Here is a 19884-nt window from a genome sequence, read left to right as displayed (position 1 = left end):
AACCGGGCCCGCCGCAAGGGCCGCTCCGCGTGCGCGCGCAGGCGCAGGGCGGGACGGCCGCCTCGCGCCTGCGCCTCGCGCCTGCCGCCGGGTAACGGTTGTGGGCTGAGGGGGAACGCGCGGAGCTGCTGAGGGGAGGCCCTTGGGCGGGGGTGGGGGGGAGATGGGGGTTAAAAAGCAGCGTTAGGGAGTCCATGTGGGGGTCTGGCACACGGCTCTGCACCAACACGCGTCCGGGGAATCCGGGCTTCTGAGTGTTCCTGTGGGGAGGGGATGGATGGTCTTTTGTCTCCGCGGCAGGGCCGAGGTGACTGTGTGCTAGCGCTGTGTGTGCCTACACACGCAAAATACTGCCATTGCTTCGGTAGGGCGGTCAGGGTGGGGACCTAGTTTGGTTGAAAGGCGCACCAAAAAAAGGAGATTGATCCTGTGTTTGCGGTTTGTGCATCAGCATCTGTTGATGCACGTCTCGCAGCATGGTAGCTGTAGGTTTATTTGGGGTAGTGAGTGGGTGTGATGGAGAGGGGAAGATGGGGGTAAAATTGAAGCGAGATGTGCTTGTATGTCCTTGGAATGAGCATATCTAATTTGATGTCTGATCAGCTTACCCGCTTGAACAGTAAAATGTCACTCTGCATATGTTAGTAATCTCTGCTGGCCATCAGCCTGATAAGATTTTGAATTTCAACCTTTCTCTTGTTACTGTCTTTTGTAGACTGAGTGCTTAGTGTTAGGGAGACCATATGGATAAAAGACCATGCCCCAAGATACAAACAGCTTAAATCTTTTGTACCAAGCAGCTAAAAGCCCTGCCAAATGTGTGCTGTTTTCAGAGTTGGGTATGACATAAATGCTTTTAAAATCGAATAAAATCCCTGATCTAGTGATGAGAGCCAGCTTGGAGGTTCGCCAGAGACTAAAGGCCAAGTTCACAATCATCCCCCGTGGGAAATTGCATTGACTTGTCCTTGGAAACTTCTTAAAGGCATAGAGGTTGTTGCTACTAATAGGATTTCTTCGATGATCAGAGAAACAGGTTTCAGTGTAAGTAACCAATCGTGTCAAATACATGCATGTTCATCGGCAGTAGCTTTGCCTACTGGAAAATGTGATGGTTCTCAGATTTTGCCTGGCTGACTGCTTGGATCAAAAAAACAGGTTTGGAGCAGACAACCATGTGATTGAAATGCGATGATGGAAATCTGTGAAACTGGTATGCCTGGTTTAACAATGCTTATAACCTCCTGCTTTCACAAATGCAACTGTTTCCATTGTTTCCTGATACAAGAGTTAGTAGTGAGTTCTGCTGGATATACCTAGAGCAAGTACATTGCCAGCATTCTTATTTTGAAGAAATGAATGTGAACGTGTGGTAAGAAACCTTACCAGTATGTATAATGGTGTTGCCAATGACAAAAGGTAATTTGTCGTGCAACCCAGTAATGTTGCACATTGGTCTGGAAAATAAGTTTTCATACCTAATCTCTCATCCAGCCACACGGTGTTTTCAATTCTGTATAAAATATCTCACTTCTGTGAATAATAATAGATCCTTATGACCGATATACGTAAAGTATAGTGGGAACATGATGCAATACTTCGTTGTAGTTGCTTCGACATCCAGGCATACATAATTACTCTTTTATGAAAACAAACTGAAAATACTAGATTCTGTAGTTACTTAGGCGTTTAAATTATGCATTGCAGTGTAAAATTATGGGAACAGTTTTTGTCACATTTGCAGCAGCCTTTAGAAAGGATTTAGTCCTTGCCAGGAACTGTCAGGATCTGAAAAAAAAAAGCCCAAACAACTGTTGCTAATATTTTAACAATGAGATTATACATTTTGCATATTCTGAGGTAGTCTTGTTACTTTGACTGTATTTGGGAATATTTGTGGTATGAAGAAAACCCAGAAAAGTCTGCAAATGTCTAATTAAAGTAGGTAAAACCATTTCTAGTTGTCATCAACTGTATTATGCTTATACTTATAAATTAAATAATGTTTAAAATTACTCAAATTAAATGGTAAATAGTACATTACTGTAGCTCAAAAACGCATGTCCAGAATTTTATTCATTGCAATAGCCGCATTTAAGCCACTGGAAACTAGTAACTGACTTCATGCAGATACCTAAATTGGAGGCATCAGCCCAAATCTCTGTGTAAATTAATATTAACTAAGACAATGTTGATAACCTTGGTCATTGTCGAGGGCCCAAATTTAGCAGTCTCACATTTTTATTTAGGAGATTACAATTGAGGTGTTGGTATCATATTTTGATTTTTCGGTAGAGGAAATTGTCCAATGTAAAGGAGAAAGGGATGGGGTGCGTTTTGCGCTTTTAAGTGCTGAGAGTAAGTATGTCAAAGCTGTTGGGCTTTTCTTTTTTTTTTGGCTAGGTTTGAGGTCGTCTTCTGTGGCAGCGCTTAGGAGAGACCTGAAGATCATCTTACGCCTCAGCTTACCACAAACTGCAAACAGCAAAATGACAGTCAGGTAAAACCAAAACAGTCCTGCTTAGCTTTTTCCACGCTTGCTGACCTATGAAGGTCAAAAGTCCGAGGAGGGCAGACGGATGCATGAAGTTGTATTACTTCTGTGTATGAAGAACTTTCTACTCCAGTTTTCCCTTGCTGAAGCACGAGATGCGAGCAAGTATGTGCTTGGTGCAGCAGAAGACGTGTCCTATGAATAAAGGAGGGAGGGAATGTCTTTTCTTTGAGACTTGTGCTGCAGGAAGGGTATCTGCCTTAGTGGAGTCAGTACGTAAAGGTTGGTTGCTTCACTGCAAGCGCACAAGTAACAGGTTTTCAAACGGTGACTGGGGAGATGGGGCAAATGTACCGCATGAGTAAGCAGATGTGGTGGAATAGTATAAAGTTTGCCAAGCAGAGAGAGGTTGGGTCGTTGGGATGAAGGAGCGAACGGCAGCAGGTTGTAGCGTGGAATAAGCAGGCTGTGAGGGCGCAGTATGGGGGCAGCTGAACTGAGTGGGAATCGCAGTGGGAAGTCTTTTGTGGAGCAGCGCGTGGAATTGCTGGTTCATTGTGTGAGGCTGTGAAAGGTGGGGAAGATGTTCATCTTGGGGGTGGCAGCTATAGAGGAGGGAGGTACGGCTCTTGTTGTATAAATCAAGAATGGGGTGCAGGTGGTAATGAGAGACTGAAAATAGGCAGCAAAGGGGATGGGAACGGCAATAAACAGGGAGAGGATGGCAGCGTGTGGCCTGCTATTTAAAGCAGTGAGTGACAGAGAAGGTGACAGGGAGGTATGTAGCACGTAGCGAATGGTTTGGGGGTGGCAGTGGCAAACTGAAGGTCCACGTAGTTTAGTTCACCTCTTATAAAAAAGTCGGAGTTTGCTGGGCAAAGGTGAGATAGAGAAAACAAGGAGCTGATGCTTGTGCTAAGGCAAAGCCCTCTTTGTCCCACGCTAGTCTGCCATGTCACCCCCCTGAGCTGCCTGCAGCTTGTTGCTACACCAAGCACTGGTGGCTGTGGCCCTGACCCGCGGGACTCTGGTGACCCGGTTCCCACGCCGGCTGGCCAGGCTGCCTGTGGGGAGCTGGGCAGGTGCCGCAGGAGGAGTTCAGCCAGCTCCTAGCAGGGGTTGCTATTGCCCGGGGTGGGCTGCAGCTCAACACCCCCAGGAGGCTGCTGCCCTAGAACACCGGGAGCTGCGGAAGCTTTGGGGCCATGGTTTGCAGCTGAGCTCCAGCACACAGACGCAGATGATGCTTGGTGCTGTTGCGTCCCCAAGGCCCCGCCATGCGCGGCCTTTGCTAGGCTCTGGTAAGGGGCTCCTCTCACCGCGGCTGCCGGTGCGGGACGGCAGAGCCAGGGCCGGCCCGGCACCTGGCTGACACAGGGAGGTGCCGATGGGACAGGGCAGGCCGCCGGGCGCGGGTTGGCGAGCGGAGCAGGGCCGGGCCAGGCCGAAGCGGGGGCGCGGCGGTGCCGGTTTGCCGCCCCGGGCAGCCGCCCCCCCTCCCTCTGCCGGGTCCCCGGGTGGCGGCGGAAGTGACGGCCGGCGCGGGGTGCCGGTGGTGGGGGAAGATGGCGCCTGCGGCCGTGCTAGGCAGCGCAGAAGGTAAACAAGTGTGAGCGGTGGGGGGCGGGCGGGAGCGGCAGAGACCCCGAGGGTGAGGCCAGGCCAGGTAGGGCCGGGAGCGCCGGTGCCCGGGAGTTGCGGCACAGGCGCGGCGGGGGGCGGCTCCCCACCTCCCCCTGAGCACGGACCGCGGGGAGGAGGGAGCCTAGGATCCCCCCTTCCTCCGCCTCCTGGCTTTGCCTCAGCCATTGCCCCTCTCTTCAGCCCCCCGGCGCCTCCCTCCGCCGCCGCCCCCGGCTTTATGTTACACAGAGGCCCCCCTCTCCGCCGGTCCAGCGGGAGAGCCGCGTCTTCAGCGCCGCCGCCGAGAGGTACGTGAAGCCGCCGCCGGGGTCCCCCGGGCCCTCCCGCCGCTGCCCGCCCCACCGAGGGCGGCCCGGGCCCCCTCCTGGCCTTCAGGCACCCTCCTCCCCCGGGTCTGCCGGCCGAGGCAGGCGGCGGCGGCAGCACGGGCGGCCGCCGGGGAAGCGGGCGGCGGGCATGGCCTGGCCGTGCCGGGCGGGCGCCGTTAAAACCTTGCGCGCCCGTGGAGCGGTGGATCGAGGGGCGGCCGCGGCAGGTCTCTAACTCAGAGACCGCCTGCCCTGTTCGTTGGGAAGCTCGGCCTGTGAGCTTTGGCTCACAGCGGAGTGGTGCTAAACGTGTCAAGCAGACAAGCTGAAGTAGGTCATCTGAGTGCCTACCCCGAAAATGGCTATTTCGCGGTCAGTGACGTTGGAGGAGAAAAAAGTATCTGTGAACAGAACGAGTAGACTGCTGTTCAGGAGTCGTACTGGAGCTTAGACCTATTTGGTAAATACTTAAACGTCACTTACAAAATTAAAGGTTTCTTCTTTTTTTTTTTTTTTATTTCCCCCTTTAGAAGAAGAATAGGGGAACTATAAAGCTGTTACTGGATAAAAGGGCAGAACTACTGAAGTCTGGCTTCCTGTTGACTTCTTTATTGTCTATACTCGTTCCTAAGATAATAGCCCAGCTCTTTCACCACCATTGCCCCACTTCGCACTCAACTCCCCTCAGTATACCACCATGTGCCAACATCCTTTCTGTCTTTTTCCTTCCAACACCTAACTAATGTGTTTAATTTCTACCACATGTCCTATAAACTTTCCCAGTGTCACTCATCTCCTTTCACTTTCCTTAATTATACCCTGTGGCTGGTTTGGATTTACACGTGTTGATTTGCCTTTCAGCAAGCAAAGCAGAACAGATAACTGTTGAGCTCACACTGGAGACACTGGTTCTTTTTTATTTATCTAGCTGCCAATTTGGGGGAAATTTGTAAAAATTTAATATGTTTGAAATTTCTGTCCTTGACAAATTAGACTGACATTTGGTATTGAGGTCAAAAGCTGCGTGTCTTGAACAAAAGGCAAAATCTCAATCTCATTTTCTCAGAAGATGCTAAAAGTATTAACTAAGTTAGGAAAAAATATACAGAATAAAAAGTAAGAGGTAGTTCACCTATCTTAATTTATATTAAAATTATTTTTACTAATATTGTTTAGGTACTACTTGTAGCTCATTACCTTCTTATTATGCTAAATGTTTATGTGCTGAGTCCAAACACTTTGATATAAAGAAGTAGGGTTATATTTTTGCTACTAAGAAATACTTAATTTGCTACTTTTCTGTATAAAATACATTGTGATTTTCTCAATAAATATCTTCACAATGAGAAAATAATTCTTTATTTATAATTTGTTCTTACATTTTTAATAATTAATCATTATAGAAGCCACAAACGTATATAATAAGGAATGTTGGCACTAGGGATAGAGCAGTTCTGTCTGCTTTGAGAGCAGTGGCAAATCTGTAGTTTTCAACGCTGCAATCATCTAAGAGGTATTAGTGACACAAGTTTTTCTAGTTAAAGACTCATTCTTATGGATGTATTAAAAATATTTTATACTGGGCATCTGTTCTGTTATCAGCAAATATAATTGGAAGAGCATTGAGCTGAGCTTGCTCTATGTTCAGGAGCATGTTTTGCTACAGTTGTAGTGACGCAATGATCTTCTAGCCAAATGTTTTAAACTACCTTAACGTCTGGAGTACAGTTACATCATCCACATAATGGGCTAATACAATGCGAAACTAATGTATATCTCGTTGATGTTAATTCATGAGACAGAAGCTGAGTTTAGATTCAGTTAGGTGAAGGTAAACTGGTCAAGTAACTACAGCTGATGCATAAGCCTGGTAGTCTTGAAATGTTTGTCAAGCATGTACTTTTGTCAGAATCCTTTAGGTAGTCATCCTAAAGCTTATTTAAGGGCTGATCTGGGGAATATATTTTATTCTCTGGTGGCTAGTATTGTACAAGGGAAGTTTCTGGCATATAATCAGTTAGTACTCATCTAAATTCAACATATGTGAAAACTATACTCTTCAACAGTATTTTGAAACAAAATGGTTCTGATCTTTGTGTGTGTGTGCTTGTAACATTTGGATCATTTTGTGCAGAAAGACTGAATTTGCTTATAATACAAGCTTTTAGGAACAGAGAGTAACATGAGTTGAGAACCCTATCCATTATAAATACGTGCATGTGAGAGTATCTACTTGAGTTAGAGGTTTCTCAAAAAGAAAATGGAACTAAATACTCTCCCTAGTACTGTACTCCCTGAAGATAGCTAAAAACTACTCAGCAGGGTTCTACCTTACTTACAGGGTGACGTATAACCATACTGAGCTGAGACACAATCCATACTGAGTTTTAGTATGTTTGGTTATAGCTAGTTCTGATAATGCTTCTAGAATAACCATAATGACCCCAGAGACAACTGATGTGTTATAAAAGTGCCACTGTTGTGAACTGATGCAGGTTGCTCAGAGATAGCAACATGGGTAGAGATTGTAAGAGGATCTGCCATGGTCAGATGCGTGCCCCTAAGAAATTCTTCATGCAGTGTGGACACTTTTCATGAGTATTCAAGTTTTAATTTGTAGAGTTCTGACAGTCTGCTTCCTCTGACTGACAGCGACTGGTAAACTCCTAACTTCTTGCTTGTAAAGTAATCCAGTGTTTTTGGAATTCTCAGCAAGGATTGGATGAAGTCTTTAGTGTGAACCTACTGATATGTTTAAGATAATTTGTTTCCCCAACTTAGTATATTAATTATAAAGGATTTTAGATAAAACACATTGTAACTTGCTGTGTTTCTTTGTTTCCTACATTTGCAATTGTTGTAGCAATGGAATGTTTCCATATCCGCTGGTTATTGATCTATCTCACTTTTACACCATTCCTTCTGTTGCTGATAGTGGGAATTATGGTAAGAACTGGTGGTTCAGACAAGGTTTTAGTTAATGGTTTTAGTATCAAACCATGTAACAAAGGTTTAATTTGGGGGATGAGTTATTTAGACTGTATAAGTGTATTTTTATTCACTCAGTGCATTCTCACTCATTGCAGCACGCTGCGTTCAAAGGCCCGGTTTTCAGTGACGCATATGTGCAGTTGAGAATGTTTTACTTGTATGTGTAAATGCCTGTGTGTATTGTATTTTTGTGTGTGTATATAACATTTGAATACGGAGAAATGTCCTATTTGTGCAGGAAAGTGTTTTAACAAAATTCGGGTCAAAGAGTTCTGCTCAAAGCTGTCTTTGCTATGCAGCTCACTAAATAAAGCATATGTAATGGCTTTAAAATTTAAAAGCACATATTTAAATGCATGTGTTTGATGGATGAAAGGAATGGGATAGATGGAACAGATTATTGGATTTCAAGCTCTATTTTAGTACTTTTTGTAACCAAAGTATGGTTCTGTATGTCTGGTGATATCTTTTTGTGTAACTCCTAGATACAGTGTTTTATTATGTGAAAATTTGTTGTTCAGCTGTGTTCACATAGGTGCATTTTCAGAATTTCTGTGACGTAGGCAGAATGAACAAGTACTTCAAAATCTGTAAACAAAGGAACTTGCTAGTTCTGTCTCAGCATATCAAATGAGTTATAAAGGAACAGCAGTAAAGCAGAAATTTGCCTTTTAGCTGGTGTGCTATAGTCGGTATTGTCAGTTGCTTTCCTAGAACAATACATTTCTATGCCTAGAAAGTGCATATAAGTTTACATATTACATAAACACAGTTATTTAAAGGGCACTTTTTCAGCAAGTACTGCTTTTGGATAGATTTTTAAATCAAGCAGGATGTGAGCCAAAGGTGGATATTCCATAACTTCCTTCTCAATAGCCTGTGCATTTAGACTCCATTTCTTCTGTTTGTGACTAAGAGCGTCAGACACCCTGAGGAAAGAAGGTTCTCCTTGTTTAGCAAGAAAAAGCAGTCTGGAACAGGGTTTTCAGACTTTTATTACAGCTGCAGAATAAAGATGAGAAATCAGTGTTCCAAGTAAGTGCTTTTACAGTCATGGCAGAGTAGACTCTGTAATGCATTATGTGCTAAAAGAGGAAGAAATGTCAGGGAAAGCTAATAAGGTTAAGCGTATTTCTCTTTTGGCTTTTCAGCAGAGAATCTTACTTCCTGTGCTGCATTATACTGATCGGCTCTAGTATGTGCAGAACAATGCAGAACGTCAACTTAGATTATTTTTTTTCTTTCCCCTTTATTGTTTATACATTGGAATTCTTTGTTCCAGTTTTCTTATAGACCACTGTATGCTACATGTCTTCCTTAGGATTAAGTGTGCTATTGTGATTGGCATGGATGAAGAAAATCTAACTCTAAATTTTGCATTTTTATTGAAAATGTGAAAAAAAAATGGTTATGTTATTGTCCTCCGGGAAATAAGCTGCAGCGTTCAAATAGTGCATAGAATTACATCTAAGATTGCAAGTCTGTGTGTGGGAGGAATGGCATAGCTATGCTTTAGAAAAATTACTTCATTTGAGAGTATTTCGTATTGCTTTTTTAATATTTGAACTACCACATCGCTATTTGCTTTTGACTAAAGCTACTAGCTACAGAAACGAAGATTTTTACCAGTTGATCATAATATGCATTTAACTATCTAGTTTCCTAGTCTCTGTGCTGTTTTAACTCCCTTGTGTATTTGCGCTGGCCAATACATTTTTGTGTTGTAAAGAAAAATATATTTGCTGATATTGTGTATGGCTTTATGCCAAAAAAGGGTATTTACTCCTTTTATTTAATGCAGGAAGACAAGTAGTTTTTCACTTTTCACTCATAGAATTCTGAAGCTTCTTTAGATGGTGCTATGGAGAAGTCTTAGTGGTTTTGTCTCTACTTAAATAATCCATTAAATGCTGCCATGTTTGAGAGGAAGAATATTTTGAGATTGAAAACTGTAGATTTACTAAAAATAATATAAACAGGGATGTGAAATGAACAATTAAGTGACTTAAACCCCCACATTTTAAAATATTCTGAAATAATAATTTCGTAGTGTTGACCACTTTGTTACCATTGTAGAGTTTTGCGTCTGACTTCCGGTTTTAATATATTTTTACAGAATAGCCAGTTTTAGGAAGACGTGAAAATTAGAACCCTAAAAGGAGTTTCCTAAGTGCAGGGGGTTTTAAAGTGTATTTTGGTGTTTCCTAGCACCTTATTTTTTCATAGATTTAAAATTTGAAGGGTAGTAGCTTATATCTGATTTGAGTGTGTGTGTCTTATTGCTCTTTAATCAGAATTAAAATTATGGTCATAAAAAAAAATAATCATTGCAGTATCCATGGAAAAGCAACATGATCACAGAATTATAGACTGGTTGAGGTTGGAAGGGACCTCTGGAGGTCACGTGGTCCACCCCCCTGGCTCAGCAGGTGGCTCAGCAGGTTGCCCAACATCCTCACTGGTGCTGGTTTCTTGGTTTTGTGTATTATTTATTTGTTTTGATCCTTAAAAGGAACACTGGAGGTGCTTCTCTGGATTTGGTGCATTTACCCTGTACCATTTGTCTCTGCTTGTCTTCACTTGCCAACTTTTCCTTTTACTTCTTTGAAAGAGGCCTTCTAAAGCCGTTCTATGTAAAAGTTAATTTCTTTCCTTTTGTTTGCAGAGTGCCTATAATGTAATTATCTTTCTCAAGTTAAGGGGAAAGACCCTGTTATGTGTTTGGAGCTTACTGGTATGGTTCTTCTACGGTGTTCACGTACGCAGTAACATATGTACTGTTTTGAAGAAACCCCTTCTGTGAGATTGCTGCCTGCGTGAGCCTGTGATGGGACATCCCATTATTTTCAGATTAATATATATTGCTTCAGTCACCTGCTTCATTTCTGACTGACTTCTCCCCCCCCACCCCCCCAATATATTGTTGTGTTACTCTGTTTATTTCTCACATTTGTAAATTCCAACTGCCCTGCCCAGTCTTTTCCATTGATCTTGGAACTGAAGCTGAGCCATATGTCTTTGTTGGTCTCCTAACGAAATGTGATTTACACAATTGTACTGGCTGAGAATCCCGGTAACCTTTGAACTTCTTTGCCAATTTGAAACAGAATTGAGACATAGTTATTTCAAGTTGCTGTATAGTTTATGAAAACGGGTGGCCCATTTAAAGGCAAGTGACCATTAAATCTCTTAAACAGGAAAGACCGAAGTATGAGCTCAACTATTATTAAACATCAGAGAACTGGAGGTGGGGGAGGGAGGTCTTACAAGTGCTCTAGTGAAAGAAAAAAGCTGATGTTGGTGTTTACCTTGTATTTGATATCAGAAATCCAATAAGAAACCAAAATCCTGAAAAGTGAGGCCTTATTTTGAGGTGCTAAGAATTAGTAAAGTAATTCTTTCCTTGTATGTTTTTATGCAAGAATTGGCAACAGCTAAGAAAAACATTTGATGGTAATTTTTTTCTGGTACGCGTGTGCTGTTTTCAGAATTAAGGGACTCACAATATGAAGCTCCAGAGCAGTTTGCATTTTCTCTCCAGTGACTCTGAGGGGAGTGTGCTCTCATCAATACTGGCAAGAAAGTGATTGCGTTGTCAGCTTTGTTCTCTTGCTGCTGTTCTTACTTTCAGGAATTTTAATTTTGTCATAAAACCTTAATTTTCATGTATACTCCTGGCATTAACTCTATTGTGCACAAAACCTGTCAGCAGGCTTTAACAGCGTGGGAGCAGTGCTAATTCCATGGGGTGTGGCTACAAACACCCACTCACCATTGTATTTTTGCAGAGACAAAGAGTATCTCCAGTTTTGTTTTCCAGGATGTGTGCTGATGAATTAAGGAGAGGAGATGATTATCTGTTGATGGAGTCTAATAAAATACATTCCAGTTAAAATGTCAGCAGCCAGGATGTGGTGCTTGAGGAAGTGGGAATAGCATGATAACTGCTCTTGGAAGTTGTGAAACCTGGGCCAATCTAGAGTCACTTCTGAGTCCATATACTGCTGTAAAGTTCTGTAACCTTGACAGTTATCAGTTTTTAAATGTGTTGATGTTGGTGTTACTTAGCTTTTCATGTAGGTTACCAGTACCAAAACATTATTAACTTTAATTGTTATACAAAATTCAGTTTTAAATGCACAAATAACTGAGTGAATGTTGCAGTGTAATTTAAGGTGGCATAAAGTGAAACAAAAATGGCTGAACCAATTCTCGTAGCTGGTTAATGCAAAAGCAGGAAGATGTTACTCTTCTTCCCCGTTCCTGCTCATGTGTGATGTCCTGCCCTCTGCATCATATTGGTTCTTGTGCCATGCCCCCTGCTGTGTCAAGTCAGAAGCAAGCTCACTGATAAGCAGAAAGCTCTCTGGTTTTGAGGTTTTGTGTGTGGTGGTGGGGTGTTGTTTGCATCACGCGTCATTGTATGTGTCCTGTTCCCCCCACCTTGGTTTAGTTTTCTGTCAGGTTTGTGAATTGAATTGGTTTTCTAGAGCAGTCAAATGAGCCCCAGAAATGGCTCAAAGTAGGGAGCGGGAGCTCAGACCCCAGAATGACAAAGAAGGAGAATGGAGTGCACCATTGCCCTTTGATTAGTTATAAATTGTTAGATTGATTCAAGCTGCCTCATGCAGCTTCACCCTACCTGAACCCAAGGAAGTTGAGCAAGATTGTGACAAATTCCTGGATTTTTAAATAGTTTTGATAGAGATTTTTATTGAGTGTTTATCTTCCTTAACTTTAACAGGGTAGGATCCTGTTAGTCTTTAATTTATTTTTGGCTTATTTACAGCTTGACTATAGGCTGCACGTAAGTAACACTATGCATCTGCAAATGTTCACATGCTTAATAAGCAATTAAGCTTCATTAAACCCAGTATACAGAATATTATTTATTGTGTCTTAATCTTGTTGGTGCTTCCTATTGCCTTAGTATATTGCATTTTATGAATCTCATCACCTAATTAATTCCTATAGTAAGAAACAAGGGGGGGGGAAAAGGGACTGTGTTGTCACAGGAGAAGTGAGACACACAAACTTAAATAGTATCTCTGAAAATGTTCAGTTTCCTAGAAATAGCTTTTGAGTAAATTGACGTATATCTTTAAAGGGACTAAATTTTTTTTTTTTAGGTTATACCTTGTACAAATCTACTGGAGCTTGTTTCTGAAGTTAAGGAAGTTCTGCTTCCTTTCTGAAACCTTTGATATTCGAGAGTGGGTGTTTTATTGCTCCCCTGAGATAAAATCTTTAGAAAGATTGAAGGAGGATAGGAAGAAAACCATGGCAACCTCTTTAACTTTGCATATTCATTACCTGACCAGTAAGTAGCTTGGAGTGAGGAATCACTTTGGCAGTACTGCATAGTTATTCTTGTTCATTACCCTCTCTTTAAAATGAGAATATTTTGGGGGGAGAAATATTTAAAGTTTGTGTTTTAAATTGTTTCTTAAGTTGATTTTTCAACTGAAGAGAAAACAAAAAGGATGGTGAAGACTTTTAAGTCTTAATAAAAGCAATCCCGGGACTTACCTGGTCAGGAAGGGCTTGTGATATGTTATTAGAAACAACAATTTATTTTTATTTATTTTTTTTTTTTCTTCCCCCCCAGGTGATTCATGGCAGGGGACGTGGAAGGGTTTAGCTCCTCCATCCATGACACCAGTGTCTCTGCTGGATTCAGAGCGCTGTATGAGGAGGGATTGCTTCTTGATGTCACACTTGTCATTGAAGACCACCAATTTCAGGCCCATAAAGCACTGCTTGCCACCCAGAGTGATTACTTCAGGATTATGTTCACAGCTGATATGCGAGAACGAGATCAGGACAAAATCCATTTGAAAGGTCTGACAGCTACAGGCTTCAGTCATGTCCTCCAATTCATGTACTATGGAACTATTGAACTGAGTATGAACACTGTTCATGAAATCCTCCAGGCTGCCATGTATGTCCAGCTTATAGAGGTGGTAAAATTTTGCTGCTCTTTTCTCTTAGCTAAAATCTGCTTAGAAAACTGTGCAGAAATCATGAGACTTCTGGATGATTTTGGTGTAAACATCGAAGGAGTCAGGGAAAAATTGGACTCCTTTCTGCTAGAGAATTTTGTGCCACTCATGTCCAGACCTGACTTCCTTTCATATCTGAGCTTTGAGAAGCTCATGTCTTACTTGGATAATGATCATCTGAGCAGGTTTCCAGAGATAGAGCTGTATGAAGCTGTTCAGGCCTGGCTGCGCCATGATAGAAGACGCTGGAGGCATACGGACACCATCATTCAGAACATCAGGTTTTGTTTGATGACACCATCCAGTGTTTTTGAGAAGGTTGGTGCATTTGAAAACCAATAGACAGGATTCATCATTTAGCTAGGGCAGCATGTCATTAAATAGGTAAGATTCCCAAACCTATTAGGAGGAACAAAAAGATAGCATTTATTTTTCTAATAAACCCATAAAAGACAAACATATAAAAGTATTGTCATCTGATTATTAGACAATAGTATGTACAATGACTGGAGAACAGGTAGGTTTATAATACATGTTTTTAAGTGACTTCATATGAAAGGACGTTTTAAAATAAGGTCACTTGTATCAAGTTTTATTTCAGTTGTTCTTACTGTTTTACACAAGTTGCTTCTTGCTTTCCAGAAATTTTAGAGGTGCATACAGTATGCAGTGCATATGTCACGATAATTGTTACAGATATAATCAAAATATAGTGACTGTAGATTTTACGTGTTTTAAGTACTGATTTTTTTATTTACATATGGAAACTAGCATCTGCTGTTAAATCTGCAGGGTGTTCTTGTTGTTGTATCTTTAGTGCTTGTGCTGTTACATGGCAGTTGTAAGTAAGTCCTGATCCTGCAAAGTTACACATAAATTTGCTTCTACACAAGGCACATAATACTATCAAAGGCTATTGACGATGTGAAATGTAATAATTTACTTTAAATATCAGGGGAATCTTTGTGATCTAAAATTCAACTGATCATTGTATGTATTAAGAGGCTAAAAGAGTACTCGCTTTTTCTACTGTTACATTGAAGAATAGACAAAAAACGTTGTTTTCTAGTTCTTGAGAACCTCTGAATATTTGTCAACAGTAGAGAATTACAAAACTTTGTAAGCAGCACTCTCTCAGGCTAGTAACGATAAGGGTATTTAAGTTAGGAATTACTGAAACTGTGCTGTTTTGCTTTAACAATGTTAATTTTGTGTGATAAGATACAACTTTAACTTGTGTATTTTTCACCTGTCAGTGAATTAATAGGATTTAAGACCCTGTGTTTTTGTTGGGCTTCTTACAAATTAATTTCCTATATATTTTTACTTTAGTATCTAGTGAATATGCAGGTAAAGTTGTGTTGTTCCTGGTCATTTTAAGGGCTACTGGATCATTTAAGCAGTCATGCTTACACTTATTTGTATTTTAAATCATATAAGCTGTTAATTACTTCAGAGACTAGTGAGTTTTTATATTTTGGTTTTGTGTGTGTGAATTGAGTAGAGGATGTAATAATACATAAAATATATTTATGATCCTGTATTAGCCTATAGACATAAACAAAATAAATACCTAGACATATTTTAGAACAGTAATGTAATGTTTATATTGGGTTAAAACATTTCCAGCTAGTAAGAGCTGAGCTCTGCAAGATACTGTGTAGTGTCTTGTTTCTAATAATGCTTTTGCCTTATTGTTACATCATTTAAACCCTTCAGTAGGAAAACTAATAGAATTCACAGAGTATTCTTAAGGTCAGTCTAATAGGGTAAGACTTGTCTGAAAGACTGCTTCAGCTCTTTGAGTTTTTGGGACAGGATTTCAAGCATCAAGCCGTCTTCAGTTAAATTTCTGTAAGTGAAAAGTATATGTTGGTCTTCAGCATTATATTTAGGTGTAACTTCTGGATCTGATTTTGGTATTAGTGGTATAAATCCTGCATACAGTGCTTCTCATGTTTTATCTTGACAGCTACCAAGTGGCCAGATAGGTACAACTTAAGGAGAGAAGTAATTTTTAGCATCCCAGTTAGTATACCCATGTATAAAAGCTTTATCTGTGAATACCCTTTCCATTAATTGTATGTGGGAGCAGAGAGAAGCCAGTGAAGACTCTGGAGTGGGACAACTCAGCAGACGGAAGCACAGCTAAATAAGTCTGTCATTTGTTGCTGCAGCTAGGAATATATTTGTGTTTTGCCCTGGCTAGAGAGCATTGAGTAATCCAGCATGACAAGTGACAAAGGACAACTCCAGTTGGAGCTAACATCAAAATATAGACCACACTTCTTTTTTTCCTTTTTTTTAAATAAAAGAGCATGTCTGTTAACTGTTCTAGAAGTAACCTGAGGAGAGTTCCCTTTTGTGTGTAGAAGGGGGAAGATATTGGTAAAACTGCTTTTTTTGGTGATCCACAAACAGAATTCACCCTTTTCCTGAAGCCAGCACAGACGAAACGCCTGCGTGAATGTATCAAATACAAACTGGGGTTGACTCTTATGGTCCAGCGAGCTCTGTATTCGCTGTACACTGGCTGGCTTGTCATATGTACTCTTATGTAATCTTGCTAATATGCATTTCTAAGATGCCTGTCATTGTAGTATATAAATAACTTATATAACTTAACTTTGCAAGTCACAGTAAGGATACTTTTGGCCTCTTAAGCCATTCTATTTCTTACATCATTTTTTGGAAGAGATGTACATTTTTAGTGGGATGGCTTGTCCTTTTAAGAAGGAATTGATGAGTGACTAGATTTATACCTTGAGGCTGATGTGCATTTGGAGTGAAGGTGCAGCCTGTTTGCTTACTCTAAACTATCCTGGAAGAACTGCTTCTGAAGTATGAATAGATACTCCTTTTGTTCCTCAGTCCTTAAAATAGATGCAGATGTATCAGGAAAAATGCAAAGATAGATGAAGTAAAGATCTGGGGAATGGTTAGGAAATAAAGGCAAAGTGTATGGGGAGAAGCACAAGTTCCATTATCCATGTTACATTTTTCTTTGTTTGAAACATATCTGTGGCTCTCTAAGTCTTGAGGAAGGTTGGAGTTAAAAGTTAGAGGGCATTTCTCCTAGATGATTGAGTTCATATCTGTGTTATTGGAGGCAACCATGTCATGATTTCCCTTCGTATACTGTTTAAGCTCCATTTACTTTCTGTGTACGGCTCAGATTGAAATGTTGTTTCAAAACCTCTGTCCTTAAAATCAAAAGGGTTTTTTGATGTCCACTCTGGAGGGCTTGTTATGACTAGCCCATGCTGATTTATAAATTCCCAGTTTAAAGCAGAAGCTTCCTAATCACTAGGTGAATGAGCTTCTGCTTTAGAGGTAGGATGAATAGCACATTATCTTTCAGTATGTGCTTTCCTGTGCCTAGAAAATAGTAACTTTTGAGATGATGCCATTGTAATTTTATGTCATTGTGACTTTACCTTTGATAAATGTGTTGAATTTCTTTTTTTTTTTTCTCATTTACCTCCATGTCTAGTAATTCATATGTATCTACTTCTGCAACTTCGTATGCTGAAGCTTATAAGAAGTGTCTAGTGGATGAGGTTAGTGGGCCCCTCTTATCTTAAATAGGTGCTGCACTTGATATTTTTATGTCTAAAGGTTATTGCTGACTCGGATAGATTTGTTAGCAGTATTTGTTATGTGCTGAGCATCTCAATCCTGGCATATAGATTCTTGGCTCCACTTCAATTTGAGATATTAGATTTGAGTTAGATTCCAGCTTGATCGTGATAATTTCTCTTGCCAGTTTATAAAAAGGAAGAGCAAAATGCTCAATTTGAGGGCATTGTCCTTGTTGCACAGAGGCTATGTCATCTTGTCTTTCTATGGTTAGGCTGAAAAACAGTAAGTGATTTGTAGCACTTGTAGAATAGCCCTTCAAAGCCAGATACTGGTACTGACCAGTTTTTGTACTGGCCATGGGACGTAACTAAGTAATGACCCATGCTAGAAAAAGGGAAAGTTAAGTACAACAGCTTCTCCAATGCTATGTATACTAGTGTTTGGTTGCAAAGTAATTTTTGTTGCTGCTGTTTTAGAGACATACCTGTGTCTTTTTCTATTTGACTGAATTTTAATTTGGAATAAGTGTGTTAACATTTTGATAATGTTTGTTGACAGGATTTACTTTTTCATAGAATATACATGGGAAATTCTGAAACTTGCGTAGCTGCTGCAGCTAGAAAAACATGCATTGCAATAGAGCAAAAAAAATAGGCAATAATTAATAGCTGCATTAATTTGGAAAGCCAGCAGTTTTTACTGAGTGTTTAACTGATTCAAAATGAAGAAAAGAAAATGTATTCAAACTCCAAACTATGGCAGGAGGGATGGTGGTGATTTTGGTAAGGTTTTGATGGTTTTGGTGTTGACTACCTAAGGGGTGAGTAGAGGTGTGGATGTTTTCAATTATTTTCTTCATTTTTTTTTTAATTGAATGAAACATTTGATTTTGTTTATGCTGTACCCTGTCTGTGTAGCTAAAAGTCGGACTGTGAACCACTGTAGCTGGTAGATGATGCAATGAGATAGTTCTCATAAGCGTTCTTCAGGGAGCGCTTACATTAGTGCTATGTCGTCCCAGCAGAACCTCTGTAAGAAGATTTTGTCCAGAAAACTGAAGAGAAAGAATTGGAAAGAACATAAAAAATCACACGAGCAAATCTTTAGCGCTTGGGTTAAATTCCTTTTTTACAATAAGACTGGGGTTGGTAAGAAAGTCCAACTTAAAGTTTTCTTTGAGACCCTTCAGCAAGATAACAGGATAGTCTTTCTTTAAACTTTGAAAATGCTGTGAAGCATTTATATTTTTTTTATCAGTTCAGAGTTGATGTACTCTTAAGAATGCATTTTTTTTTTTTTTTTTACTTCATCATGGTTAGTGTACATTTCCATCTGGTTTAGATGCTTTGCAGAAACTTGCGAACATTCTGTCTAATTGAGTATGTTGATAATTAGGTGCATGTTCCTTCTAGAGCTTCTCCATTTGACCTTAACAGGAAAATCTGCCTGTTAGTAAGCTCTTGGATATTTGTTGATCAACTACTCGTTGCTGCTTATGGGTAATGGCAGAAGCCTACTTTTGAATGCTGAGGGATTTCCTTCAGCATATTTCGTGTACCAGACAGCAATTCCCACAAAAGGCTTGCTGAAGGCCACGTTCTTCAATCTACTAAAACTGAAATATATGCACAAGTTACAGTTGTGTTTTAATACCTAAACACCTGAATTTTAAGGCTTCTCTATTTTGATTATACACACAAGTAATTAACAGTACTGTAAAATTATTCAGAAGTGTAGGTGTTTGGAGGGTTTCCTTACTATGGGCTGAATAGGACTCGCAAATAATTCTGGAAGACTTGAACGTGAAGGTGGGCAAACTAACCTACATTTGCCTTGTCTTCATTTGCATCAAGCAAGCATGAGCAGTCTCTACTTTCAGATAGGCATATCCTGACGCTCATCTTAAAGCATCATTTGAGCGTCAGAAGTATCGCTCCTGTATGGCAGAGGTTATGCTGGTGCAAGGTGGAAGGCTAGAAACGCTGATATTTTTCTCAACAGCAAAGTCTAGGAAGCCTCCAATTACCTCTTCTTACCAGAATTTACGTAGTCTACCACTCCATTTTGTTTTGTGGTGGTTTTTTTTCTTTTTTTTTTTTCTGAATATTGTCAGAAATCCTAGTGTTTATATATTTTTATTTTCATCTCTTCAAGATTGTGCTTGTAGATAGCTTCCTCATGAACTTCAGTCTGAAAGAGTTCTTTATAACTGGTAGTTGCATTTGCTTCTTGATGTCTTTCTGGCTTAAGGTAAGAGATTGAGGCTTTGCTTTGATGTTAGTGCCTTTGTCTAGATCAGTAGTAGTAAAATACTAATAGATTGATTCCCTGGTCTTGATATTCTGTCTCTGGAATTAGAGATACTCCTTGTTTCTTTTTGCATGCTCTCTTGGGGTGAGATTTAGGCTATGTGAAGGAGTAGAGTGGTGAGGATGTATGAGGCTTATTTTAATTCCACTTTCTGGCTGGCATTTCAATTTCTAGATCTAAAGACAGAGTTGTAAATGTTGAGGGGGAAAGAAAAAATGTTTTCCATCTCTGCCAGGCTTTGCTGGCATGCTTCACGTTGTAAGCATGTTAATCCTGTTGTCTTCCATAATCATCCAATAAAACTTGAAATGCATATAGGTGGAACAAAAATCGTTTATCTTTTTGTTTAATTCCAAAAATGATAGCTCCAGTTTGGGAATGGGTGAAATAGTTGTGCTGTTTCAAAATTTGAAAGTTACTTTCAAGGATAAAGTAACCCGCCCACTATTCTTGGTTATTTGAACTTCCTGTTTCATTTTTTGTAACCTTTAAGGCTTTCTATATTTTAACATTTTTCTGTGCTGTGGTTCTCCCCCCTCCAGCATATTTTCTG

The 19884-nt window shown here is 40.5% G+C and overlaps 1 protein-coding gene across 6 annotated transcripts in view; it reads left to right on the top strand.

Moving 5' to 3' along the window:
* The first annotated feature begins 18 nt into the window (after positions 1-18).
* Positions 19-19884, top strand: part of KLHL15 (kelch like family member 15) — a 28692-nt gene continuing 8826 nt past the window's right edge. Inside the window, exons 1-3 of one of the 6 annotated variants that reach the window (XM_063343237.1) lie at positions 19-91; positions 2404-2500; positions 13046-13757. In XM_063343237.1, coding sequence (XP_063199307.1) covers positions 13053-13757 — 705 coding nt within the window. In that variant the 5' untranslated portion in view covers positions 19-91; positions 2404-2500; positions 13046-13052. Of the gene's footprint in view, positions 92-177; positions 1045-1119; positions 1214-2403; positions 2501-3883; positions 4094-4318; positions 4426-12582; positions 12758-13045; positions 13758-19884 lie in introns of those variants that run through there. The other 5 variants (XM_063343228.1, XM_063343257.1, XM_063343247.1 and 2 more) reach the window with 5 other exon arrangements.

Source organism: Chroicocephalus ridibundus, chromosome 1, assembly GCF_963924245.1.
Source record: "Chroicocephalus ridibundus chromosome 1, bChrRid1.1, whole genome shotgun sequence".
Lineage (NCBI taxonomy): Eukaryota > Metazoa > Chordata > Aves > Charadriiformes > Laridae > Chroicocephalus > Chroicocephalus ridibundus.
Note: the sequence above shows the minus strand (reverse complement) of the source record. Positions and strands in the feature narration are given on the sequence as shown.